Source organism: Acanthopagrus latus, chromosome 8 (assembly GCF_904848185.1).
Source record: "Acanthopagrus latus isolate v.2019 chromosome 8, fAcaLat1.1, whole genome shotgun sequence".
Lineage (NCBI taxonomy): Eukaryota > Metazoa > Chordata > Actinopteri > Spariformes > Sparidae > Acanthopagrus > Acanthopagrus latus.
The window spans coordinates 21598363-21621248 of record NC_051046.1 but is presented as its reverse complement, the minus strand read 5'-3'; the positions used below and the strand labels follow the sequence as shown (position 1 = coordinate 21621248).

The 22886-nt window shown below is 44.1% G+C and overlaps 1 protein-coding gene across 4 annotated transcripts in view; it reads left to right on the top strand.

Moving 5' to 3' along the window:
• The window catches only part of tspan9a (tetraspanin 9a), a 189207-nt gene that overhangs the window by 98583 nt on the left and 67738 nt on the right, over positions 1-22886 (top strand). For 3 of the 4 annotated variants that reach the window (XM_037107937.1, XM_037107936.1, XM_037107939.1), the window contains exon 4: positions 15302-15381. In XM_037107937.1, coding sequence (XP_036963832.1) covers positions 15319-15381 — 63 coding nt within the window. In that variant the 5' untranslated portion in view covers positions 15302-15318. Of the gene's footprint in view, positions 1-13943; positions 15382-22886 lie in introns of those variants that run through there. The other variant, XM_037107935.1, reaches the window with a different exon arrangement.

Below are 22886 nucleotides of genomic sequence, written 5' to 3'. Positions count from 1 at the left end.
CACACAATGAATAATGTTCAACTCATTAACCCTCTGCATAAATTGCTTTTTTGCCTTTCTCCATTATGTTTTCGGGATTTGCGTCAAAACAGAAATTATTTTCGTCTAAATCATCTACAGGCAATTTTCTGTCCCACTATCACGCTGCCAAAAGCATGACATGGGGTGCGTGAATATTGAGTTAATTTATAATCATCAGTCCTCAAAGGGAATGTGCAGAATGGGGAGCCATCAGCACGAAATGTGTAAGTAGGTGAAATCAGAAATTAGCCGGAGCCAATTTCAGCTCGGACGCCGGGGAGACGGTCTGTCTGCAGACTTTAATTAAGAATACTTGGCAGCGGAGCAAACGCTCTCTTTGTAAGTGCGTCACAGATGTTTTGGTGGGTTGCAGATACTCAAAGTAACCGATTACTTTCTCATTTGGTAAACATTAAGATTAAATTGTTCTTTTAAATGCTGCTGCTGGAGGGCTGCAAAATCCATTTTCTGCTTGGGGAACCTATAACCTCATCTGGGATTTCACAGTTAGTTTACTCTACCACTGTATGTATGTTTATATTATGGACTGGCTGGTGTGTGTGTGTGTGTGTGTGTGTGTGTGTGTCCAAGATTTAATCTTATGTTTTCATTCATTGTATTTGCAGCTCCTCTGTGGTTCTGTGGGAGGATGTTTTCCTTTTTGTGTCTGCCCACTAAATGATTTGTGTTGAAACACACGCTAATACAGAAACACAAAGGGCAATATAGTGTTGGCGAGTAACATTATGCCTCAGAAATGGCCCCACAATGTGTTTCAGTATTTAGCCGGTTGTGAAAGAGGCTCCTCTTGGCTTGTTCCACACCATTTATGCGGCTCTGTGGACATCTGCTGTGTTCGTTCCTGCAGCCGCGGAGGTGAAGAGGCCATGGTACGTGTGTGTTGCTCTGTGCTGTTTACATAAAACATCCATCAGCTCCGGTTTGTTCTGCACTCCGTGCTGTATCACTTTCTTGTCTGTTTGGACAGAAGCTATCACAACAATGCACTTTCTGTTGGATTGCAGCAGGGATTCAATTTTTTATGAAAAAGAAAAGAGTGCATCGTGATGTGAGAGCGTCGGTGTGTCTGACGGGAGATTTGATGTGGCGCGAAGCTTTGTTTGTTGTTTTATTAGCAGTGGTTGATTCATAACCGGAGATTTCCCCCCACAAACACAACTACGTGGCAGCTGCTGAGTTCGAGGAGGGCATTAATCCGCGGCGGGGCAGTTCCTGTAAAAAGTGAAGGGATCCAGGGCATCTTGCCAGTCTGCTACCTTTATCTCCCCTCTCCTCTGTGGCATGACTGTCTGCTGGTCTGTTGCCCCGGCTCTCTCTCGGGATGGCAGTGACAGAGCGGCTGCTCATGAATGACCACAGCCATATTGACAGTGCCTGCGCCAGGGGCCAGGCCCCATGTTCCTATTTCAAAGACACACACACACACACACACACACACTTGGACCAGTCAGGGCTCGCCATATTGTGGGGAGATGCTGCCCAGCCGGTCAGATTGGAGCTGAACTCTTGCGGGCCATCTTCTGCTCTCTGCAGGTTTCTACCACACTTGGTTGGATCTTTTTTGGATTCAGTTTGTCTCTCCGCCCACCTCTCTCTGTCTCGCTCTCTTTGCTTCTTGTCACACGTGGGCGCGCAAATATTGTTTCATGATCAGATTATGTTAATGGGAAGATGGTATATATCATAGGCAGCTCACAGTCATGCAGTTATCATCCCCCTTAAGAAGCAAACAACAGTCTGGAAGACGGAGATGAGATGTCTTTGCGGCGCACAGAATGGTAAAGCTCCTCAGGCATGCTGTTGTGCCTTTAATCCATCCTTGCCTTTGAATCCTCAGCCAGGAGTCTTAGCACAGAGCAGCACAAATAGCAGAGAGGCGGATACTTTGCTGCTCCGTGCTCTTCCTCTTACCTCTCGCGTCTTCTCCCTCTTGTCCGACTCTCCTGACTTCGGCACAGCGGTGCGGCCCAACCCTTCTTTTGTTTCCATTTCAGCAGCAGCCAAATGAAATATTGATGAACCCCATCTGACCCCTCATGGCTGTGTCAGCAGCTTTGTTAACGCTCCTTCGGAGACGCACCTCGCTCATCTGCTTATTGACTAATGCTCACGTTGAACAGGCCGCGCGTGATGGAGCTGTATGTGGCGCCAGCTGTTCTGGGTGAAACCATAACGTTGACCCAACTCCCTGCAGAGGCTGACCCCTTAATCCCGCTACATGGATAGATGGAGATCATACACCAATTTTGAGCTGGTGACGGATCCGCCACAGACATCATACTGTCATATCCGTGGCCATGCTGACAAGACATGGAGGAGAAAGGGCATATTTTATGGCCACATAAAAGAGGCACAGGGACTTCTATAAGTTTGGAAAACACCACATGCTGCATGACTAATTGTCTCTAATGGTCCGTATGTCAATCTTCCCTCCCGATACTTCTCTTGTGGACATCTCATCTCACCCTGTGTCACCTCACCGTAGTACTTAGTGGACATCTTTGAACTTAAAACTACCCCTGTGCTTTGGGGAACAGGTTATAGAGAATGCTGCAGAGTTTAAGTGTGATTTGGATTTCCTGTGTGGTGCAACACGAACGCAGCTCACTCACATGGCTCTGGGGTCCGAGGGCAAAAAAGATCCGACCACCACATATTCCTGTTCTCCCGCAGCCTTAAATAGTTTTTATGTTGCACCAGTGGCATCCGCAGGTTATGGAAACCTGAGCTCTGAGTGGCATCGCTTCCGTTGCGGTTGCCATTTTTTCCATATGACTTGGACAGCATCCTCTCGATCCCATCTCCCTTTCACTTCTCACAGCACATAAAAGACCCATCACCTTCTTCCTTTATCTCCTCTGGCCCACGGGGTCAGTAAGCGAACACGTACTGCAGCAGAAGAACAGCTAATACGTGCATGCAACAGAAGTTATCGCTCTCCTTCATGGTTTTTCTTTTCATTTTTTATAACCTCTTTTAATGTGGAAATAATCGTGCAAAGATTAATTAAATATGTCATGTTTCAACAGTGTATATATTACTCACAGCGTGCGAACTCACCTCACCTCGAAGTGCAGAGTCTCGTACGTGTTGTTCCCTCACAGCAGGTCAAAACTGTTGCGGTAATTGACACCTTTAATTGCATGATTCTACTTTCGTGCCTCTCAGTGGAGTGTTTGTCTATTATCCAGCAGTAATTGGCACACACCAACTAGCACCATATCTCACCTATACACCACTATCAGACCCAAAAGTGGCAAAAAAATGTTGTGCATGTATTTTTGATTTTATTTTAGAAGCTGTGACTTCCTGGAAAATAGTTGAAAATGCTGATGACTCATCCTGCACATTGGGGTGTATATTAAATGTTCTGTCCAGTAAATGCTTTCTTTATTTTATGATCCTGCAATTGATGTATAAAAAGAGGAAAGCCACGAGAGCAGAGTGTTGCTCAGTGCCAGACCTCTACTGCCAGTACAGTACAAAAACCCAACTTTATAACTTTATGCAGTGATTTATTTTTTTTATAACTGGGTCATGTTTTGTGGAGACATATTCTCCGTTTTTTTTTTTTTTCCCTCTACTGCCCTTGGCCTGCTTTGCCTGGAGCAGCCCTGGACAGATAGCTTTAGTTGTTGCTAAAGTAGCTGCTAACAAATGTACCGATCACCAGCAGCTGCTCATTAAACAGCTGCTGACTGGGGCCGTATACTGCACAGCCTCTGAGAGGCTATGGAGTTTCCTACTTGACAGATACCAGTAGCTTTGTTGCTAAAGTAAGCATTGACTTGCTGCTAAATGTCACATTAGCTGCCATTAGCTGGTTAGCTTGGTAAGCGGTCCCATTCGCTGACTTAGCCCCACAACACCGGCAGCCAAACCTGCCAAGACAATCACCTGGGTGCTGTATTTCCCGCCATTAAACTGGCCTCCATCTCCTCAGAGCCTGTGTTATGTTCCAGCCCGGCCATGTTCACTCCCAGTCAAGTACGAGGCAGCACCAGCTTTCTTTTTAATTTGGACAAAAAATGGCCATTATGTGTTCATATTAAAAGAATATGATTCTGGTAAAAGTCAATAAATGAGGATAATAAATTACTGCAAGCTATTGTTTTATTATTATTATTTTTTTCATATTTTCCCTGGCGTATTCAGTCATAGCTTTATATATGCATCAACGCACCAGCTTTTGAATATGTATTGTTTTTTGTACATTTGGAACAACTGCTGTTTTACAATTTTAGAAAACTCAGATATACCATCCCAATTTTTTGCACTGAGGAATACTTCTCAAAGACCCACCCCCCTCCATCCAGTCAAGTTTAATTAAGTCAGAGCCAGTAAATCGATAACCAGGCCCTGAATCCAGCTGCTCGCAACACTCTTCCAGTCAACTGGATAAGATTATATTGCTGACGTTCCATCTTTTCTCCCCTCAGTTATGACTCTCTTAAATATTAAATAGAGCTCAGGACAATGGCGGACTTGGCCATTGCACTCCTTTGATCAACATTATCAGAAGACTGCGCCACTCCGGATTTATCTGCGGGGCTATTCTGGGATTCTTACATCGTACTGCTACAGACGTCACAGGCAGTTGACCTATCTGCAACAGCCCTTATTGAACTGGACTTTACTGCACTGTGATACTACGTTGCATTTCAATGGCGAAAGACACTTTCTGATCTAAATGCTAATGTAGTAGCCCATAGTCGGAGTATACTTACTTCACTTGTAAAACCCGGCCTGTCTCTGGTGTCTTACCTTATCTCCTGCAGCTCTGATGGACGTGCCGGTGGGAATTAAGTTTAGATTGAGGCTTGGCTGCAGGACTGGCTTCTGGGGCTTTGGGGCTTTATGTGTATTTAATTCTATATTAGTGTTTTGCTGTGCAGTGGGGGCTTCCTCTTTGTCCCATGTGTCTCTCTGAAAAGTGTTTGGATATGTCATAACAACTGCTTTCTCACTCAAATCCTGACAAGAGCCACACACATGCGTCTCAGCAGTAGATGCACTCCTCACACTGTTACTGTCGGGGGGTTTCCTGCTTGAGAGGACGAGTAAACAAACTCGAGACTAGACCGGTTGTGCAACTGCCTGATGAATCTCTGATGGAGATTCAAAACCAACTGGATCATCCCAAACTAATCAGTGTTTGGGACGTTTGACTTTAAGGAACGGCGTCTGGTCTTTGCCAGCTTTAGTGCTGTTATCTGGAGCCCTGGCACATTATCACAACTGGATCTTCAGGGGCAGCGTGATGTCATAAATTCCTAATTAACAATCCTTCCAGACACCTTTTATTGACTTTATTGGTTGCAAATCACCCGAGAGTGACTGAAGGATGGTGGTACTGTCTAGCGAGCCTCATTTCAGAGGGCAATATTCACAGAATCATAAAAGGGCAAGATAGAACCATAAATATCACAGCAGATTGACATCTGGTTTTAATTTGATGTGGAAGACGAGGAAGACATCAGAATTAATGGATTATTTGCACATCTTGACATCGCTGAATACTCTCGACGCAAACATGTCATCATCTTCCACAAGCTCCACATAGTATGTGGTTCATGTAGGACATGACATGTTGTCATGGGGTGGCTGTTTGCAGCCACAGCAACAGACTCGGCCAAACGTTCAGAGGATCTAAGGGCAGCTGACAGTGACATACTGTGTGGGATGAAAGCCTTTGTAGTTTTAATCCCGTCCTTATGCTCAGACCTTGATCATACATTCACACCAGGATCATGTACCATTGCATGTCACATACTGTGTGTTTGCGAGTCTGGTATGGTTTCAGATTGACTGGTCAAAGCTATGCAGCCGTAATTCCCTGTGTAATTTGAGCAAAGACAAATTAGTTGATATTATCTCGTAGACATTCTTTTTATGCTTTGAGAAAGCAGCCGCCCCGTCTTTAAACGCTTCAGTCGTACCGCAGAGGACGTCAGTTGCATTCCCCTGTCATTTTCTTAAAAACGCAACGTTTTTCTCCAAAGTATCTCTGATTGGCATTTTAATGGAGCCAGTGTTTTATTTTGGGATGCTGTCATGAGTGAGGTGACCTTGTGACTGTGATTGTCATGATTCAATTCCAGTCAGTAAATCGCTCAGCGAGACAGTCGGTGGCAGGACATCAAAGATGTGCAACAAACTGACATTTTCTCATGAAAGGCATGACTCTGTTCAGTAATTTGGCTAAAAATAGTGGCTGCAAATTGTCCTCCCAAGGTATTTGAGTCTGGAAGGTGATTGCATGAAAACAACTCGACAGTGAAATAAAAAGAGTTGATTGGATTGAGATAATGAAGTTTGAATCAGCCCCTTTGATACCAGATTCCATCAAGAAAGAAGTAAATATTTTGAAGATTTTTGTATCTTATTAGCCAGATGTGAAAACTAATCGAGATTATACCCACCTTCAGCGCCGTCATGGCGATGTTTTAGTATCTCAGCTGTGCTGAAGCAGCAGTCTGGTGTGTGGCCTGAGGTTTCAAAGGTTGGAAGGATAAAGTCAGAGCCCGAGTTAACATTCCAAAAGTCAAATAATGTCGTACTATGCTCACTGTTCATCACCAGGCTTTATTTTAAAGGTTTAACCAGATGTTGTATAGGGCTGGGTATCATTTAAAAAATGTCCTCTACCAAGATCAATACCGATACCTTGAATTTGTTACCGGTTATATTACACATACATAAGTTGAGCCCCAACCCTGGGTGTAACCTCGTCTTTTTTCCTGAATGCTTCGAGACAGCCAACACTATTACATCTTTGCACAATGAGCATGATGCATGCTTATTGGCTCAATGAGGCTGATGAGATTAACTCCTTAGGTATTTCGTGGCATTTTTCGATACTCTGACCATTCGATCTATGATGCAAGAGTACAGAAGTTCGATACCCAACTCGAATGCTGTGTATTATGTATTGATGCTAAGTTGAACACAGAGCCTTTGTTTTGAGAGTCCAACTTTGCCTTTCATGTGCAAAATGAACACTAGAGGGGTCAGTGAGAGCGTGTTGGCCATTTACACCCATCTTTTTTTTTTCAGTGACATTTTGGGGAAGATGAGTTTCATATTTGAGTAGTTCTATATTAAATGATTTCATTCAGTCTGTTTTAATAAAAGACTAACTAGTCATGCAGTTTATAAAGTGTCCAAAAGATTATAAGAAGTAAGCAGACTCTCGTTAAGTCTTGAAGTAGCCACAAACAAATGGGAAAAAAATATACATTTTTAGAATATATGTGAAAAGCTGAGAAAAGCAAGCATCAGGGCTGGAAATTTATCGAAGCAAAGTTTCTGAAGAAATGACCATGAACACACACACGTATAAGCACAAATACATATACTGTATATACACTGCGATGACACACACACCCTTCCCAGACACACTCATAAATTATGTTGTGGTATCAAAAAACATTCTCCCAAGAAAACCCAGCTTTCATACAAACAAACTACTCTGTCATTTTTCCCAGGCCTCATAGATAAAGTGCACCAAGAACTCGCTTTATCAAAAGCATAGTTCAGCTCATAATACAAAGTGCAATATAACATGAGTGGGTTTCATTCCCTTTAGCTTTGCCCACATCCATATTCTCTCCATCTATCCTTCCCAGCAAACTGGAAACTGAGCTGGAGCCCATGCTGTGCAGTTTGTTTGCATTCTAAGGTTTACAATGTAGTTATTGTGTTTCCTTATGAGGGATGTCTTGATGTTGTTAACACCATGTTATTTTTGTAAACTGGACTGTGATAAAACATTCTGATTGTGACACTTAGTTTAACATCGGTTAACTGGCATAATCGACCAATAAAATCCCGCCGTGTCCAAACTGAAGAACCTTTGGGTTGGTGCCAGACTTTATCAATGCCTTGGATGCAATTTTTTTTGGCAAATTTCATTGAAGGGGCAAGTTTTACCTGTTTTAAGAAGTTGTATGACATCTTCTGTGTCATCAAGGTTGTCTCAGCTTGGGTTAAGTATGGGACGATGAATTGAATTTAGAAACAAACAAGCCTGCATGGAGTTTTGAGTAATGTGGGTGTCTAGACCGGTTTAATGGTGTGATGAATGCCTGTAATGGAGTTGCATAATGGGAAATTTACAACCCCGATTCCAAAGACTTTGGATGCTGTTTTAAACATTTAGAAAAGAAAAACAGCAAAATATGATGGTTGCTAATCCTAGTTTACACAGGACTGACATATAGTCAATCAAAACAGGTATCCTTAAAAAGTGTTCATTGGATGGGACGAGGTGCAGCACTTCCTGAAACACATGATGTATAAAGGATATTACTACATGGGCTCAAGGACACGTTCGTGACTCAGAGTTGTAGGATCCTGGATTTCTTTAAAGTTGAACCCATACTTGGACCTAAAGGTCAGTTGAACTGTCCACTGCTGCTTCAGTTGGGATGATTTCTTTTTTGAAGTCTCCTGTACATTCCCTTCAAGAAAGTATGACTAAATTACAGAAACACCCCCTTCAGTATTCTTCTGATGCTGTTTAGCTTTGATCAGTGCATTGGCACCTGTAACAGCCAACTGGCAGAAGAGTCTCCACTCTGTTTTTGCAGAACCTCTGAACAGGAACAAAGACAGAGTTGGCTAAACCTGCAGCCGCGAAACAGAATGTGATAATTTGCTAAGCCTGCGATTGTAGCAGTCACTTTAATATTGCACTAAAAATTAAAATCCACATTAAAGGGGCTAAACTAATGGCTTGTGTGGCAATAGTCCAGAGATATTTTTGCTTGAGTATTCTAAGATGTGAGCCAAATATGATGATATCCACAGTAATGCTCCCAAATCCTGAGAGTTGCAGATTTCGTGTCTGGAGATATCCGAGTATGGGGCCACTTTGTACTGCTGGAGAAACTAGGTCATATTTGGAGCACGTACATGACATAAACCAAGTGTGTAGTACTTTTAGTATAATAAATATTCTCATGAAATTCAGTACATTGAGTCCATATTGACCCGAACAAAAATCAGAACATGCATCCGAAATGTTCTGTATTCTCCAGACAACCTCAGAGATATATGATCATAACATTTTTGGCTTCTGGTCCTTTATCATGCAGTGAAATGTGCTGTTGGATAAAGACCGTTTGTATGAACAAATAAAATAAATAATAGATTGCTGTAAAGCCACTAAACCTTGCCAGATACTTTCTATAGTGATGCTGCAAGGCTTGAAATGACCGTCCAAGTGCTCTGGTATATATATATTTTATGTGACAATATTTGTTTATTGCATTTTCCAGAACACAGTGCTTGTCTCATAAAAACCAAACCACCAAGTTATGAAGTATATTTATCGAGTGCAGCCTTTTTATTTAGTTTCTTTATAAACCTGCTCCTTATATCACTGATGTATAATGCCGTCCAAATGAGAGACACGCGACTGGTAAGGCTACGGGCCATTAAGGCTGTGTAAAATTACATTTTTCATCTAGCCCTGATGAATTACAGCATTCGTCTCCCACTGATGTCATAACAAAGAAAGATATTCATCTATAGAGTTTAGTTTTGGTTTGTGGATCAGAGAGGCGACAGTGAAGCAACTTAATTGAATCAGCAATTAAAAGGTGTAATATGTAAGATCTGGCCAGATGTCCAATCTATACTCAAAACAAAAAAGGGCAGCACATCACCAGAGTGACCACTAACTGCAGATAACAGTAGCTGCTGTTATCTAGTTAGCTAGGTTAGCCACGCGTCTAGTGGTCCGAATTTGCGCTCAGAGCACCAGGGGACCATTGGTGTTTACACCGCTAGCACAGGAGCTTTGGACCAGATGTGCCGGGGCTAGCTGGTTAGCATGCTAGCTTCAGTAGATGTCTCTGCAACGCTATATAAGACTTCATGATGTCAAAATAGCAATTTTTCATGGTTAGTAAGTAATGTTAGTATGTATGTTCGTAATTTTTTTTATATATTGCACCTTTAAATTAATCACCCAGTATTTTGATATTTAATTGATTGTTTTGAGTTATTCTTTTGTATTCGTTCTCTGAATACGGAAATGGAAGATCTTTCATGTAAAGACATCATCTTCGACTCTGGGATACACTGATTTCTTTTTCTGAATCTTCTGACATTTTATACAGCAAAAACACAAATAATCAAGAAAATAATCAACAGTTAATCAAGACTGAAAATAATAGTTTGTCAAGTATAATATGGTTAAAGAACCAATTAGAGGATGCAATGCAGTTATTGACACACTTTTTAAGATGGTCCTGGAGTCATTCAGCTGTAATTGTGTTTCTAATAAAGGATTTCATTGCACGGGTCTTTAATTACATAATTAAACAGCAACAGACCTTAATTACATTCCATGTCACCCCCCGACTATTTGTAGGCTGAAACATCTTTGTTATCTAGACCACTTACTATGCTGCTCTTGCATGCTGATACTGCCCACTGTGATCCACAAGGTAATGAATCGAAGCTAGAAATTGTATTTCCCTATACTAATATTTCTTTTGTCACTGTTTTCATCCTCATCAGTAAAGGAGGCATTGGTCAGTCCTACTCATTCTTTGCATCATTATTCTCTTTCCCAGGCTCTGTGACACTGTGTGTCGAGAGGCTGGTCCAGTCCTCTCTGTCTTTGCAACACACGTATGTTGTAAGGAGCTTTCAGATTAACTCACCATTATAGGAAATGGTTGAATCGAATGTCATCATATACAGCTCCTCCACCTCAGCCCAGGCTCCCCACTCTGGTCTGCATTCTCTGCTGTGCTCTGCTTATTTTTCATCTTCTTTTCAAGCCACTGTGTCGTCCCGTATGTGTCCACATTTCTCCCGAGTCTCGCTTTGTATCTTTCTCTCTCTCTTTCCCCCATCAACCTAATGCAGGCGCACAGGGTCCTGTTGCTCTGAGTCGATGGATGTATGGATGGATGGATGGATCTGCACCTGGCTCTGGAGGCAACGTGCTCAGATGTGTCCTTCGGGCTTCTTGAGGAATCAGTAACATGCACTCTAAGAGTCCTGCTGAGCTCTAATTAATGTGTGTAGCTCTCAGGGAGAGCAGCACTGACGTAGAGTGTATTGAATTTGGAGTTAAGGGCCTGAGAGCTCACTGGTCTCTGTGGATTTTCACTAGTTTCTCCACAGGGGGTGAAAGGAACTCTTGTCACTTTTAACTTGTTAACAGCTTTTTTTCTACCTTTGGCAGCCTTAATAATTTTTCTGTAAGCATTTGAAATTGCTGCCTTTCACAGACAATAGATCTGTCCCTAGAACACGGGGATAAAGACACTTGAGGCTTTGTGGAAAGCAAATGATTTGCAGAAATACTGGCGTCAAAGTAACCTTACCTCATTGTGAGAGATTCTGAACATTATGTAGTCCTTCAGTAATAAATGCGAGGGGGGATAAAATTGTCATTCTCAAGCCTTAAAATAATCTTTTTTTCAAAAAGATGAGCTGATGTATGGTGAGTGGGAGGGGGTGTCCATCAGTCCATCAGTTTGACATTTTCTATAAAAGCCTACTGCTACAAAATTAAAACACAACAAAGCAACACTGGAAGCCTGAATAACTGGACATAATGGTGCAAACGGCTCAACTTGAACAAACCATACCTTATTGAGAAAGTTCAAGCTACACCTGCCAGTCAAATGACAAATTAACAGTAGACAAACTTGTGACTCACATTCATCACTTTAGTGTTCATCAGGCATGACTGGCTGTGAAGAGGTCAAGTGAAGATCCATATTTTGCTTTCCTGATCATGTCGTGAAATTAATTAAAATGAGATGGTGTGAACCAAATATAACCACTAATGTGAGCTTCTTTAAATTGTCAAACCGTTGTACATCATGGCATCTTTGGAATTATTGATCTTACACAATAGACATCAGTGAGAGACGCGACTGTTTGTGGCGACTCCCTCAAGACGTTAGCATACTGTAAATGTTGCTATACCGTCAGTTATCTCAAAAGTGGAGAGTAGATTCCATCGAAAGAAAAGGAAAAAAACAGCACTTAAGACTTTCATCAACTGAAAAGATGTTTTCACTCTTCTCTGTTCATTGGCTTTGTTTCAGGTCTTAATTGTTAGAAAAGTTAATATTTCAGTCTCACTCCCAACCCATCAAATACTGACACTTTGGAATGGCGGCTGACCCAACCTATGACCCCGAAGCATTGGAAGTGAAACTCAAAAATCAACTTTGTTCATCAGATTTGTTTAGCCCATGATAGACAGATGGTTCATCCAATCACCTGCCAAGTATTTTTATTCTTTATTTTTTTGAAGTGCTTGCCCATTTTAAGTGGTGCCTTTCCAGGTGGTTTTGTGTAACAATCCATCTGGTGTTTCAGGTTATTCCTGTGGTGAGTTAGTTAAGAGGATTGATACCACTCTCTGAAGTTGCCAAAATCCGCCTGCCAGCTCCTCTAAAGCTCAATAATTAGCACATTGTATCTGATTTGCTTAAAGCTCCTGCTAGTAAGATGTGCTTGAAGGTTGCATTGGGCCGCCATCCCAAAGCATCAGCAGTTGACGAGTTGGAAATGATGCTCAAAAATCAACCATCTTACTCACAGGAACTTTAAACCGGACAAAGCCAAGGAGTTGCAGGAGTGAGTGGACTGTTTTGTGGTTGGGAGCAGCCACAGCCTCTGCTGGTTACCTGGTGCTGACAAGGCCACACATTGCACACTGACTGCTTTCAGAGTGCTTTTAAGTGGATTTTTTTCTTCTTTTTTTATTCTGGGACAGAGCCAAGCCAACTGTTTTCCTCTTCCAGTCTTAATGCTAAGCTTAGCTAACTCACTGTTAGCTGTATTCTTATATATAACATAAAGACATGAGAGCGGTACCAACAGTTCTTTGTATGTGATTTCACAAGATTTTAATAGTCATTCTTGAACCATCACACTCTGAGTTATGCCAGTGAATGGTGAAATCTGATTTCCCATCATTTCTCTTCATCGCAACAACATCACAGGCTCTAATTCAAGGCTGTCTTTTTCTTTACAATGGTCCAACTCAAGAGGGTTAGAGTGTCTTGTCTTTGTCGATTGAGTATTACTGGATTTACCTTTAAGACCATTCAGTTGAAACTCTCCCTCCATCTGTCCGGAGGCTGAGCCGTCGGCAGCACTCAGCTGACAGGAGACCATTACGGCAGCACAGCAATGTGCAGTCCTGCGGCAGACCTGTTTTAGCTTGAATGTTGATTCTTGGGTGCAGTACGGGCACGTTTGTTTTATTGCAGTTCGACAGGAAGCACCCTCACGGTCGCTATCTTCACATGTAGCTGCTGCCTTGGATATCTTGTCATCTTGGTGCGTGAGTCAGCGGGGCTATTCAGTGTTTGACCCCGGCTTTGCGTCGAGGAGCCTCCAGCATCTTAAAGCCACTATCCCCTTTCCATGCTTCAGATGGTGCCATAATTCCTCAGCCGTGGACGCTGCCAGTTAATTGGGTCCCCTTACATGGATGTGGGCAGTGCAGCGATGAATTACACCGAGCAACAGCGTTACCAAACTGCAGCTCAGTCCTGTCACCACCACCCACATCAGACGCAGTAATGTGTCGCTTGATGTTCGAAGCTCACTTTCAGATATATATAATAAATCCGCATCAACCTGCTGTCGAAGTTAGCATCGTATTTTATGGCAGTTGGAGAATTTTTACAAACTAAAAACAGATCAGGAGCTATACTTCGATGTGTGAGATCGCGAGGTGTCATCAGCAGATCGACACTGAAAGCTCCTCTCTTGCAAAAGAGCATGCCGGCAATTTGCAACTCTCCCACACACACACACACACACACACACACACACACACACACACACACACACACACACACACACACACACACACACACACACATAAACACAGCCCTGCTGCTCCACACACCACAGTCTACTCATCTGGTACCTCAACACTTCATTTTGTTTGTTTCTTTATGTATTTGTTTGATATTCTTAAATTAATCTCTGGCCTCTCAATCCCCCCTGACACCAAGGATGAAATTGCTGAACATGTATAGTCAAAGCAAACACAGTGATGGGCTTATTAAAGACACGGGGAGCAGCGAGGAGGAGCCTGGCTCTGGCTGCAGCTGCTACATTGGCTGTATGCTCAGCAGTGGGGAGGAGCTGATGTAGAGAGAGGGAGAGAGAGGGAGAGAGAGAGAGAGAGAGAGAGGGAGAGTGTTGGGGGAGGAGGGCAGCGCTCTTGTTGGGGAGATAGGGAATGCCCGTTAGTTGCGTCTGCCGATTATAGCACATCAGCTGGAGCGCTGCTATTGGGAGAGCAGAGCACAGGCAGTGCGGAGGACTGAGCCGCTGAGCGCAGGAGGGTACACTAGAGAAGACAGGCACACTCAAGGAAGAGGCAGGGAGAGGCAGGGAGTGCGAGCGCATCAGAGCCGGTGTGAAGGAGCAGAGCAGTGGGCGCAGGAGAGCAGAAAGATAGAGGACCAGAGAAAAGTTACCAGGTCAGCAATAGAGTGTGGAAGCGGAGCAGCCGAGACTCTCCTGGGGTTCTCTCTCCCTCTGGAACTGCCCGGCACGGCGATCAGCAGCACAGGAGGGGAGTGATATTACAACAGGGGGGATAGAGGGAGTACTGTAACTTCTTCCTGGAAAGACCAGGGTAATGCTCCTCTCAGCACCTCTGTGCACAGCCACTTCAGGACTACCACGGCAAGACAGCAGCAGCAGCAAGAAGAAGAAGACACTTGAGCCTGGCAGAAGTGCCTGGACAGTCCAGCTCCACTCACTTCTACACTGAGGACTTTCTTACACAACTGTGTGCATCGAGGTGGATGTAATTGTGTTTCTGTGAGGCTTTTATCTCTTTTTATGCTTCAGAGTGAAGCAGTGGTGATTTGGATGGTGAGTTGTCCTGTCCTGTCATCTCTGAGACTATGGTAGACTGTGCGTCAGGGAGCCCTTCATCAGCAGCTGCAGCCTTAGAGCATGGAGAAGTCCAGCAGTGAGGAGTCAGCCATTCACCGTAGCCCCTCAGTAGATAGCCGTGACTCTGATTTTGCACAAGCCTCCACGTCTGGCCGCCCGTTTGGCGGCCGCGGCTTCACTGCCGGCGCATTCTACGGCTCCACGGGGCCGCGCAAAAACGCACAGCAGGGGCAGGCTGGAGCAGCAGCTGACGCCAGCGCAGGAGACAAGACCAACAGCAAGTACAGCTCCCCCAAAAGCAGCAAATACGTGGTCTTTTACCTGGATCTATCCTTTGTGTTCCTTTTAGAATTCAAGAAGTGCAACATGGCAAGGGGCTGCCTCTGCTGCTTGAAGTATATGATGTTCATCTTCAATCTCATCTTCTGGGTAAGTGGCTCATCATCTTCCTCATGTTTCTCTCATGCTTGTTCGCGCTGACCTAGTTGATGTGTGCAGATGTGGCTTAAAAAGGCGATGCTGACAGTCATTCTGAGTCATTCTGGCTTCAGTTATTCTGTATTAGTCTTTATCCATATGTGTGGTATTAAATGTGAGGACTCAGTCTGTGATAAGTTAATTTTTTTGAATGCTCATCAGGAGACATTATGGCACAGGGATGGTTGTCAGTGCAGTCATGCGTTTCTAATTATTACATCAGGCTGTTTATTCATGCCCCTCTCTCTTCATGTTGCTATTCCTGGATGTCATGACGGAGTCAGTGGCATTGCACCAGGTCTCCTTTTGTAAGACTGTCGGGCAGGGGGGTTAGATTGTAGTGCTTAGGAGTGCACGGGTTCATTAGGGTTGATCATTCAGGTTGGTGGTTATGTGATTTACGGCGAACATGGGGTTGAAAGCTGCTTTTGGCATGCAAGTGAAAGAGTACACCTCTCTACAGCGCAGTCACATTGACGAGTAACGCAATGTGCACCGGGGGGTTATGAGCTGAGATGGTCAGATGGTTTCAAGTAATTCTAGAGGAGATGATCTGATTTATGTGCTTCATTTTATTATTTGCTCTTTCGATGAGGTGTCTTTTCTCTTGGGGAAAAAGCAAGATGGGTAAAGTTTGTAATTGCTGCAGCAGGATATTTAACTTAATCTGGGAGATAATAAATTATTGTAATTATCTTTGTCTGAGGTATGAAAAAAAAAAAGAATCCTATTGGAACGAGGCTCTCTGTGCCAGATTCACTCACAAATAGATTTCACCCGGACAAACCTGGCCAGCGTGTGGCAGGTTCTGCTGTGTACCCATGCATGGGCATTTGTTGTAAAAGTGGGCATCCCTTTAATGTTTACAGAATGGATTAAAGGGCTTATGGGTTATGAGGCCAAGTCCTTTGTGTGGATGCGGCGAAGCGTGAAGCGTAAAAACATCCCAACACTGGGGAATCTACCAACCCCAGCCCACCATGTCACTGGGTTGTGAGCCCTGCTAACTGGGGCAACAGAGTGGGTATTAGCCCGAGCCCAGCTGTGAACCGGCCAGCATTGAAAACACACACACGTACACATGCACCACACAAATTGGGATCCATCTATCCCATTGTCCGCTTCGTGTACTCGCACTGCTCATGGCCAGGCCCTGGCCCTGGAGCTGTGGGGCTCTCTGCTGCTTCAGGGCGATATCTCACTATCATCCTCATATCATTACCCCGTCCGCAGAGGCGCAAGGGCAAGAGTGATTGGCACCGACATACAAATGGCTCAGGGGCTCTTCAGTGTGCCTCGCCTTCATGCAAATGTTTGTTTAAGGGAATGAAAAGGGTCAGGACAGCTTAGCTGATCTCAGATTCATTAATGCAGACATTGACTCACCCTAATGTGAGCGTGCCTCAGTCAGTACTCGTTGTCCTCGTAGCCTCGGGCCTTGTTTGAATTAGGGATGGAGATTTAAAGCATCACTTCGTCAGTGTAAGCAACACCTGCCCTCATGCTGTCCTGAGGAGTAGAAAAACACATTTGCTAAAATTTCATGCTATAGTTATCCGGTCCAGCATTATTGTGAGTCACAATTTTATCATTAATCATCAAAGTATATTGAAAATGTTGAGGTAAAAAACTAAAATTGCACTAAAGCATACTGGAATCACTTTAACTTTATGTTTTGTGAAGAAACAGATATTTTTCATCACATCACATTTGGGACACGTAGTTTTTTAAAGAAAAACAATCAGCAGAAGAATCTTAAGTGGGGTATCATAAATCATAAAGGATAAATAAAGAGCAATCTCCATGTCATTATTTAGTTTGGAATTCGTAATGCATTGTATTTAACTAGTTTTTGTGAGGGCTACAGTGCTCAATGCGATGCCTTCAGCCATGAATAAATCAAGTTTCCCAGTATAGGACTGTACTTCAGAGAGCTACACACCTATTTCAAGTCATTCATGTGAGTATTTTGTGGGGACAGGAGCAACAAAAGAACGAGAAAGGTGTGGAACGCTCCAAAAACACCTTTTTAGAACATTCCACGGCTAAACAGGTTCATTGGTAACGGCTGATTGTGTCATGATCAGGTATGAAAGGGGCATCCTCGAAAGGCTCAGTCTCAAGAAAGGATGGGGCGAGGTTCAACACCTTGAGAGACACGTGATCGAATGGAGGATATGACTACATGGGTTCAAGATAATTGACTTCATTTACATTTCACATAGCGTCCAACTTCTGTGGGACTCTGGATTGTACACATTGCTACATTCTGCATTAACAGAGTGACCCTATCAGTTCCTTGCACGTCAGTTCCGGCCTGCTTGGCTTGTTTAATAGATCAGAAGCTGCCTCAGTGCACTTTAACATGTCGACCTTTGTCCGAGGTCACGGGGGCATTATTATCCGCTATCTTCTTGAGGGGCGGTCACAGGGGATTTGTGTGTAGGCGTTCTCTCCAGCTCAGTTTGTGCTTAACCCTTTTCAGTGGCAAAAACCCCGCCACTAATAACCGGCTGCTGCACACCGCTAATAGGGAGGTGGAAAAGAGGCTTTGGATTTCAAGGCTGGTGGCCTCCAATTCATGTGGAGCCGGGCTTGTTGGCCCCCATGGAAATGCATTACATACATCCCGAGAGTGAGCAGAGACTCTCCCTCTGCCTGAGATTTGAGGACTCTCCGTCATTATGTCGGTGGATGCATATGTTTATATGCGTGTGCGCGTGTGTGGGGGCAGAAGGACCTTAAGTGGCTGTGGACTTTCCCCAGCGCAGCGGATCTCCTGCTGCGCAATAATTGAATTTTTACTCTGGTAATGTTCACTTAATGAACACCCACCATGCAAATTCCCTCTTATTCCCGCAGGTTGATATTTTAGTGTTCCCCCCCCACCACCACCACCACCACAAGATCATCCCAACAACGGTTTAATCAGTGTCACTTGGAGAAAGAGTGGGGTGATGTGGGGGTTAGGATGTAGCATGTGGCTGCTGGCTACGACCTTTAGCGTGTGACAGCTTGAGGCTCATCGGCGGATGGCTGGCTGGCTGACTTGCTGGATCCTGGAGAAACAGTGCACCTGGCTGAAGGTTTTCATAGCTGGGAATGAGCACATTTCTGGGATGTAGCGAGGACGGGTGAGAGGCATGGTGTATCTTGACACCCCTGGGACTTCGCTGCTCTACCTCTGACACTCCAGGAATCACAAGGTTACTGCAGCTGGTAGGGAGGTCTGCTTCTGAAGCTCTGACATCTCATCCCAGGACTGGAGGGGGAACGGTGCGCTGCTGTAACCAGACACCAGGTACGGCGGGGGGTTGCTCTTCTTTCTGACTGTGCGCACATGCACGAGCACATTCGCTTGCACACACACAAGAACGCACAGCTTTCCTTGGAGGCGTGCTCACCACCCACACGCCATCCGCTGCACGGGGCTTACAGTGGTAACTTGAAGCACAAGGTAAACAGCGGCAGGCACTCCAGGCATCTCCATACATGCGCTCATCCTCAGGCCCCCCAGCAGTTGTTCATGACCATCTGGCTCCTCTTTCTTATGAGGGATTAGAAGAGTCTGAGCTGTAGGGGGAGTTTCAGGCAGATTAGAGCAGTATTGTGCCGTGCGGTTCGGATTGGGAGCACGGCTCCTTCGGACAGCCAGCAATCATCAAAGCAAATGCCCTTTGTGCTGCGACAATCTGGGGTTAAGTATGGCGGAGGATCTGTTGTACCCTCTTGGGACACAGTGGCTGTTTGATCAGCCTGATGCTGTGATTGATCTTATGTCCTGGTGTCAAGGTTGTGAGGGTATCTGTGTTGGTGTTGGTGCTGGTGCCGGGAGCAAGGTTTTCAGCTTGTTACCCTGCAGCCTGCCCCTTTAATCTCCTCCATTCATGATTCAGTTTAATGTCCGCTGATGTACTCATTTCTCTACTCGTCCAGTGGCACTGAGCACCTCTGGAAAGTGAAAAGATTTAAGAATAGGCCCAAAGACACAACACAAGGATGCCAAAATCACAAGCAGCATCACACACAGTCTCATTTGTTTTGTTGGAAGCTGTACAGTAGCTAAATGGGCCCATCCCAGCTGAACCATTATGAAGCCATATCAAAAGCTAAAGCTCATTTGAGATTCATATTTAAAAGAGAAGTGTCTGCTCAGCACTCTTGTCCTACAAGTACAAGAGGGGTGATAGTATCAAAGGCGCTCCTTTGTTAGAGGAGAGAAAACCAAAAGTGTTTAGCATTCATGAATTCCTGTGCTTACTTAGGGGATTGCTGCAGGATTTATAAACCATTTGGTCGGAGGCAACAGAAGATTAGTTTCCCTATCGATTTAATCACTGAATCTGACATTTGGGGTTTCAACTGTACCCACGCTCACACCCTGATGCTACAAAGGCTACAGCTATGGACGTGCTCAGAGTGGTCTGTAAGAAGTGCGTGTGAATGTCCACATCGAGCTGAGCAGAATTCCTTCAAGCGTTTTACAAGAGCCGTCTGTTCCCCTGGGGAGCTCAGTCTAAGGTGCTCATGCAGTTTGTCTGTTTTCCATCCTCCATGAAAAGTCCAGTCATAGGTTATTGCTCAAGAGAGTGTTATGGTAATAGACTTTTATGGTTGTTTTCTTCTTCTTCTTCTTCTTTTTATAACACAAGCTCCATCAGTCACTGCCAGGTGAAACAAGGATTGGGGCACAGGGAAATAGATGAGGGCTGAGTGCGCTCTGCGAGATGATGAAACAAGCTGTATGTGTTGCGCTGTCACATGCATTTAACTCCATCGGTCTACAGTGAAAGGCTGGCTCCTGAATTGGCTCTGAATGGAGCGTCAACCTCAGCCAGGCTGTCCTGCTAAATTTAACGCCTCCGACTATGACAGGACAGGCAGTGGTCAATACAAGCACTTTTACATTTATATACTGTGTAATATGATTCATTTTCAAATATATTGTAGCCAGACTCTGAGATGGCCTCTTTTTAAGTTGTATGTCTATGTTTACATAGAGAACATCACTGTGTTGAAATGAAACCTAATGATTTGAAGTCTTGTAATTAGCGTCCCCTATAGACCACTGGGCCTTGATTTCGATTGGCCAACCGGCTTGGTACATGTCTCCATATGCCTGCCTTTGTCCAGCAGATCGTCTGGGGGGGGGTCGCTCTAATTTACACATCTCTCTCCTGCTGCTTCGATTTCCCGGGCTGTGTTGTGTAGCGCGGCTGAGCTCATTAGCTTGTGCTGCAGATCAACTGGGATACTGAGCTGCTGTGTTTCACTCTAGGGGGTCGGGGTAAGAGAGCAGCAGAACTGAAGGTGCATTTTTCCGACTGGGCGCGGTAGGTAGATGGTGCTTTTTTTTTTTTTTTTTTACAAGGGAGTTTCCCACCTCATCACTCTTCGAGCGGGTCGGGCTTCAGGCTTGATAGGTTGTTGTTTGGTTTTGCGAAAGGGTGATCACGACACACATGGGAAGCGGAAAACTGCAGCGCTTTACTTAAGTGAAAGCTGGAGATTAAAGGGGCACTGTGTTGTTCTGGAGAGGAATGTTAAACTCAGACATTTTTGTTCCATAACTGAGTAAACAGACTGTTTTGGGAGGAAAAAAGGTCCCCAGAACACTGTTAGGAGCTAGAAAGGTGGCAGGGTCTGCCAGATATAAACAACGTAAGACAGTATGATTGTGTTGTCCTTTAAGATCGGTTTGTTTATTCAGTTTATTCAGTCGTGAAAAGTCGTTTATTTATTCATTTTGTTTAAGCATAAAGAAAAAGATCATTTCTATCATTTGTCTCATAAATTGTGACATAAAAGTTAATGTTTGCTCCAAAGTTAGCATAAATCAACAAAGCTGCAGATGGTGTTTTTACCCCGGTCACGACTGTGTCAGCTGCCTCGTGCTGATGTGTAGTGACAGGCTAGAGCGGATGAAATAACGGTAGCTGCTAGGTACAAGAATTACCTCAGTCTTAAATTCACAGCGTTCATTCATTTGTTCCCTCCCTCGCTCACATTACACGAGAGCGTCTCTCCTTTTAGATTCTGCAGGTACAGACAGAGGACAGCTATGCCTGTATCTACTCGCACATCTGCAAGACTTATTGACAGATACAAAAACACAAGTTCACGGTGGCCAGGTATGTTGTCATCGTGGTGTTAAAATATCCCATCAGCATTGACTGCACCCTACATCTACTGTAAGATACATCATCTTTTCACGGCTCCAAAAAAAAAATGCAGAGATCTTGTTTTTCTAAATATAGGCCAGAGGAGTTCAGAGCAGAGAGAATGGGAGAAGGATGCAAAAAGATGAGCGTCATTAGTTCTGCATATATAAGCAGGAAGCTTTGTAATGACTATGTGCCACATTGTGCACCGCAGGCAATAGGGAAGGCAGCATCGGTGTTGTGTGTGGTCAATAATGTGTTCATATCGCTGAAGTAAAAAGCAAACAATATCCTCATAAGTCATGTATTTGGGTTATTGATCAAAGAGTGGCCCATCAATTCTTTGTAGCATCTTTTGTGTGTCTAAACAAGGCACACACAAATAGGCTTTTTTCATTCGCAGCAAAGCCCCACACTTTTGTAACGCCTGTGGATTTGTTGAGATCCAGTAAAGCTGCGAGTCATAACACAGACACGCTGAGCTCTGTGGTACGGTCAGTGTGTGCTACTGAAGTGCCGTTGCAGTCTCTGCCCATGACAGATATGTCTGAATGTGAATGTGCGCTTGTTTAATGTTGCTTCATTAGGTCTTTTTTTTGTTTTTTTGTTTTTTTTCAGCTGCAGAAATGTTCCACTTTATTTCAGTTTGTGGAAAAATGCATCGGTGCCACGTGTGTCCTTGTTCTACTGGGGTGACTACAAACTATCTATCCTCGCACTCTCTTTTCACCCCGGGACAACCAATCAATGCTTATCTGCACCTAAGCAGTGAATTAATGTGAAATGTTAGCTCGCTAGTCCAGCTACTCAGCATTTTTTCTGACACCTAGAGGCAAATTACAGTGAAATCAATGTTTCCCAGTCTGTCTCCACCTCCAGCCCTGCTGAGGAGGCTTAGAGAATATCATTTTCTTGGTCTGCGGAGAGCAAACTAATTTCCTTTTAGGTTCCCCTGCTCATGTTTAATTAACATTATGTGAGATGTATCTATGAAATAAGAGCAGATCCTTAAGCTGTGCACACATTGTGTTTTAAAAAGTGGTTTTAGCATTGCACAGGTTCTAATCTCCAGATGAAAGAGTCGCTTGGAAAGGCTGTTTCTACTGAAAGTACTAACTGCAGTTTACTTCATCAGAAGATGAGCTTTGGTGTCCTGCGTGCAGCTCCCTAGGTTCTCCGGAGGTTATCAGCTGCAGGCTGAGGATGCATCAGTGACTGACTCTAAAACCCATTTCCCTGGGGCTACCTTCAAATTGTTTCAATTGGTCCTGATTTGTTTCCCACCATGATCCCACT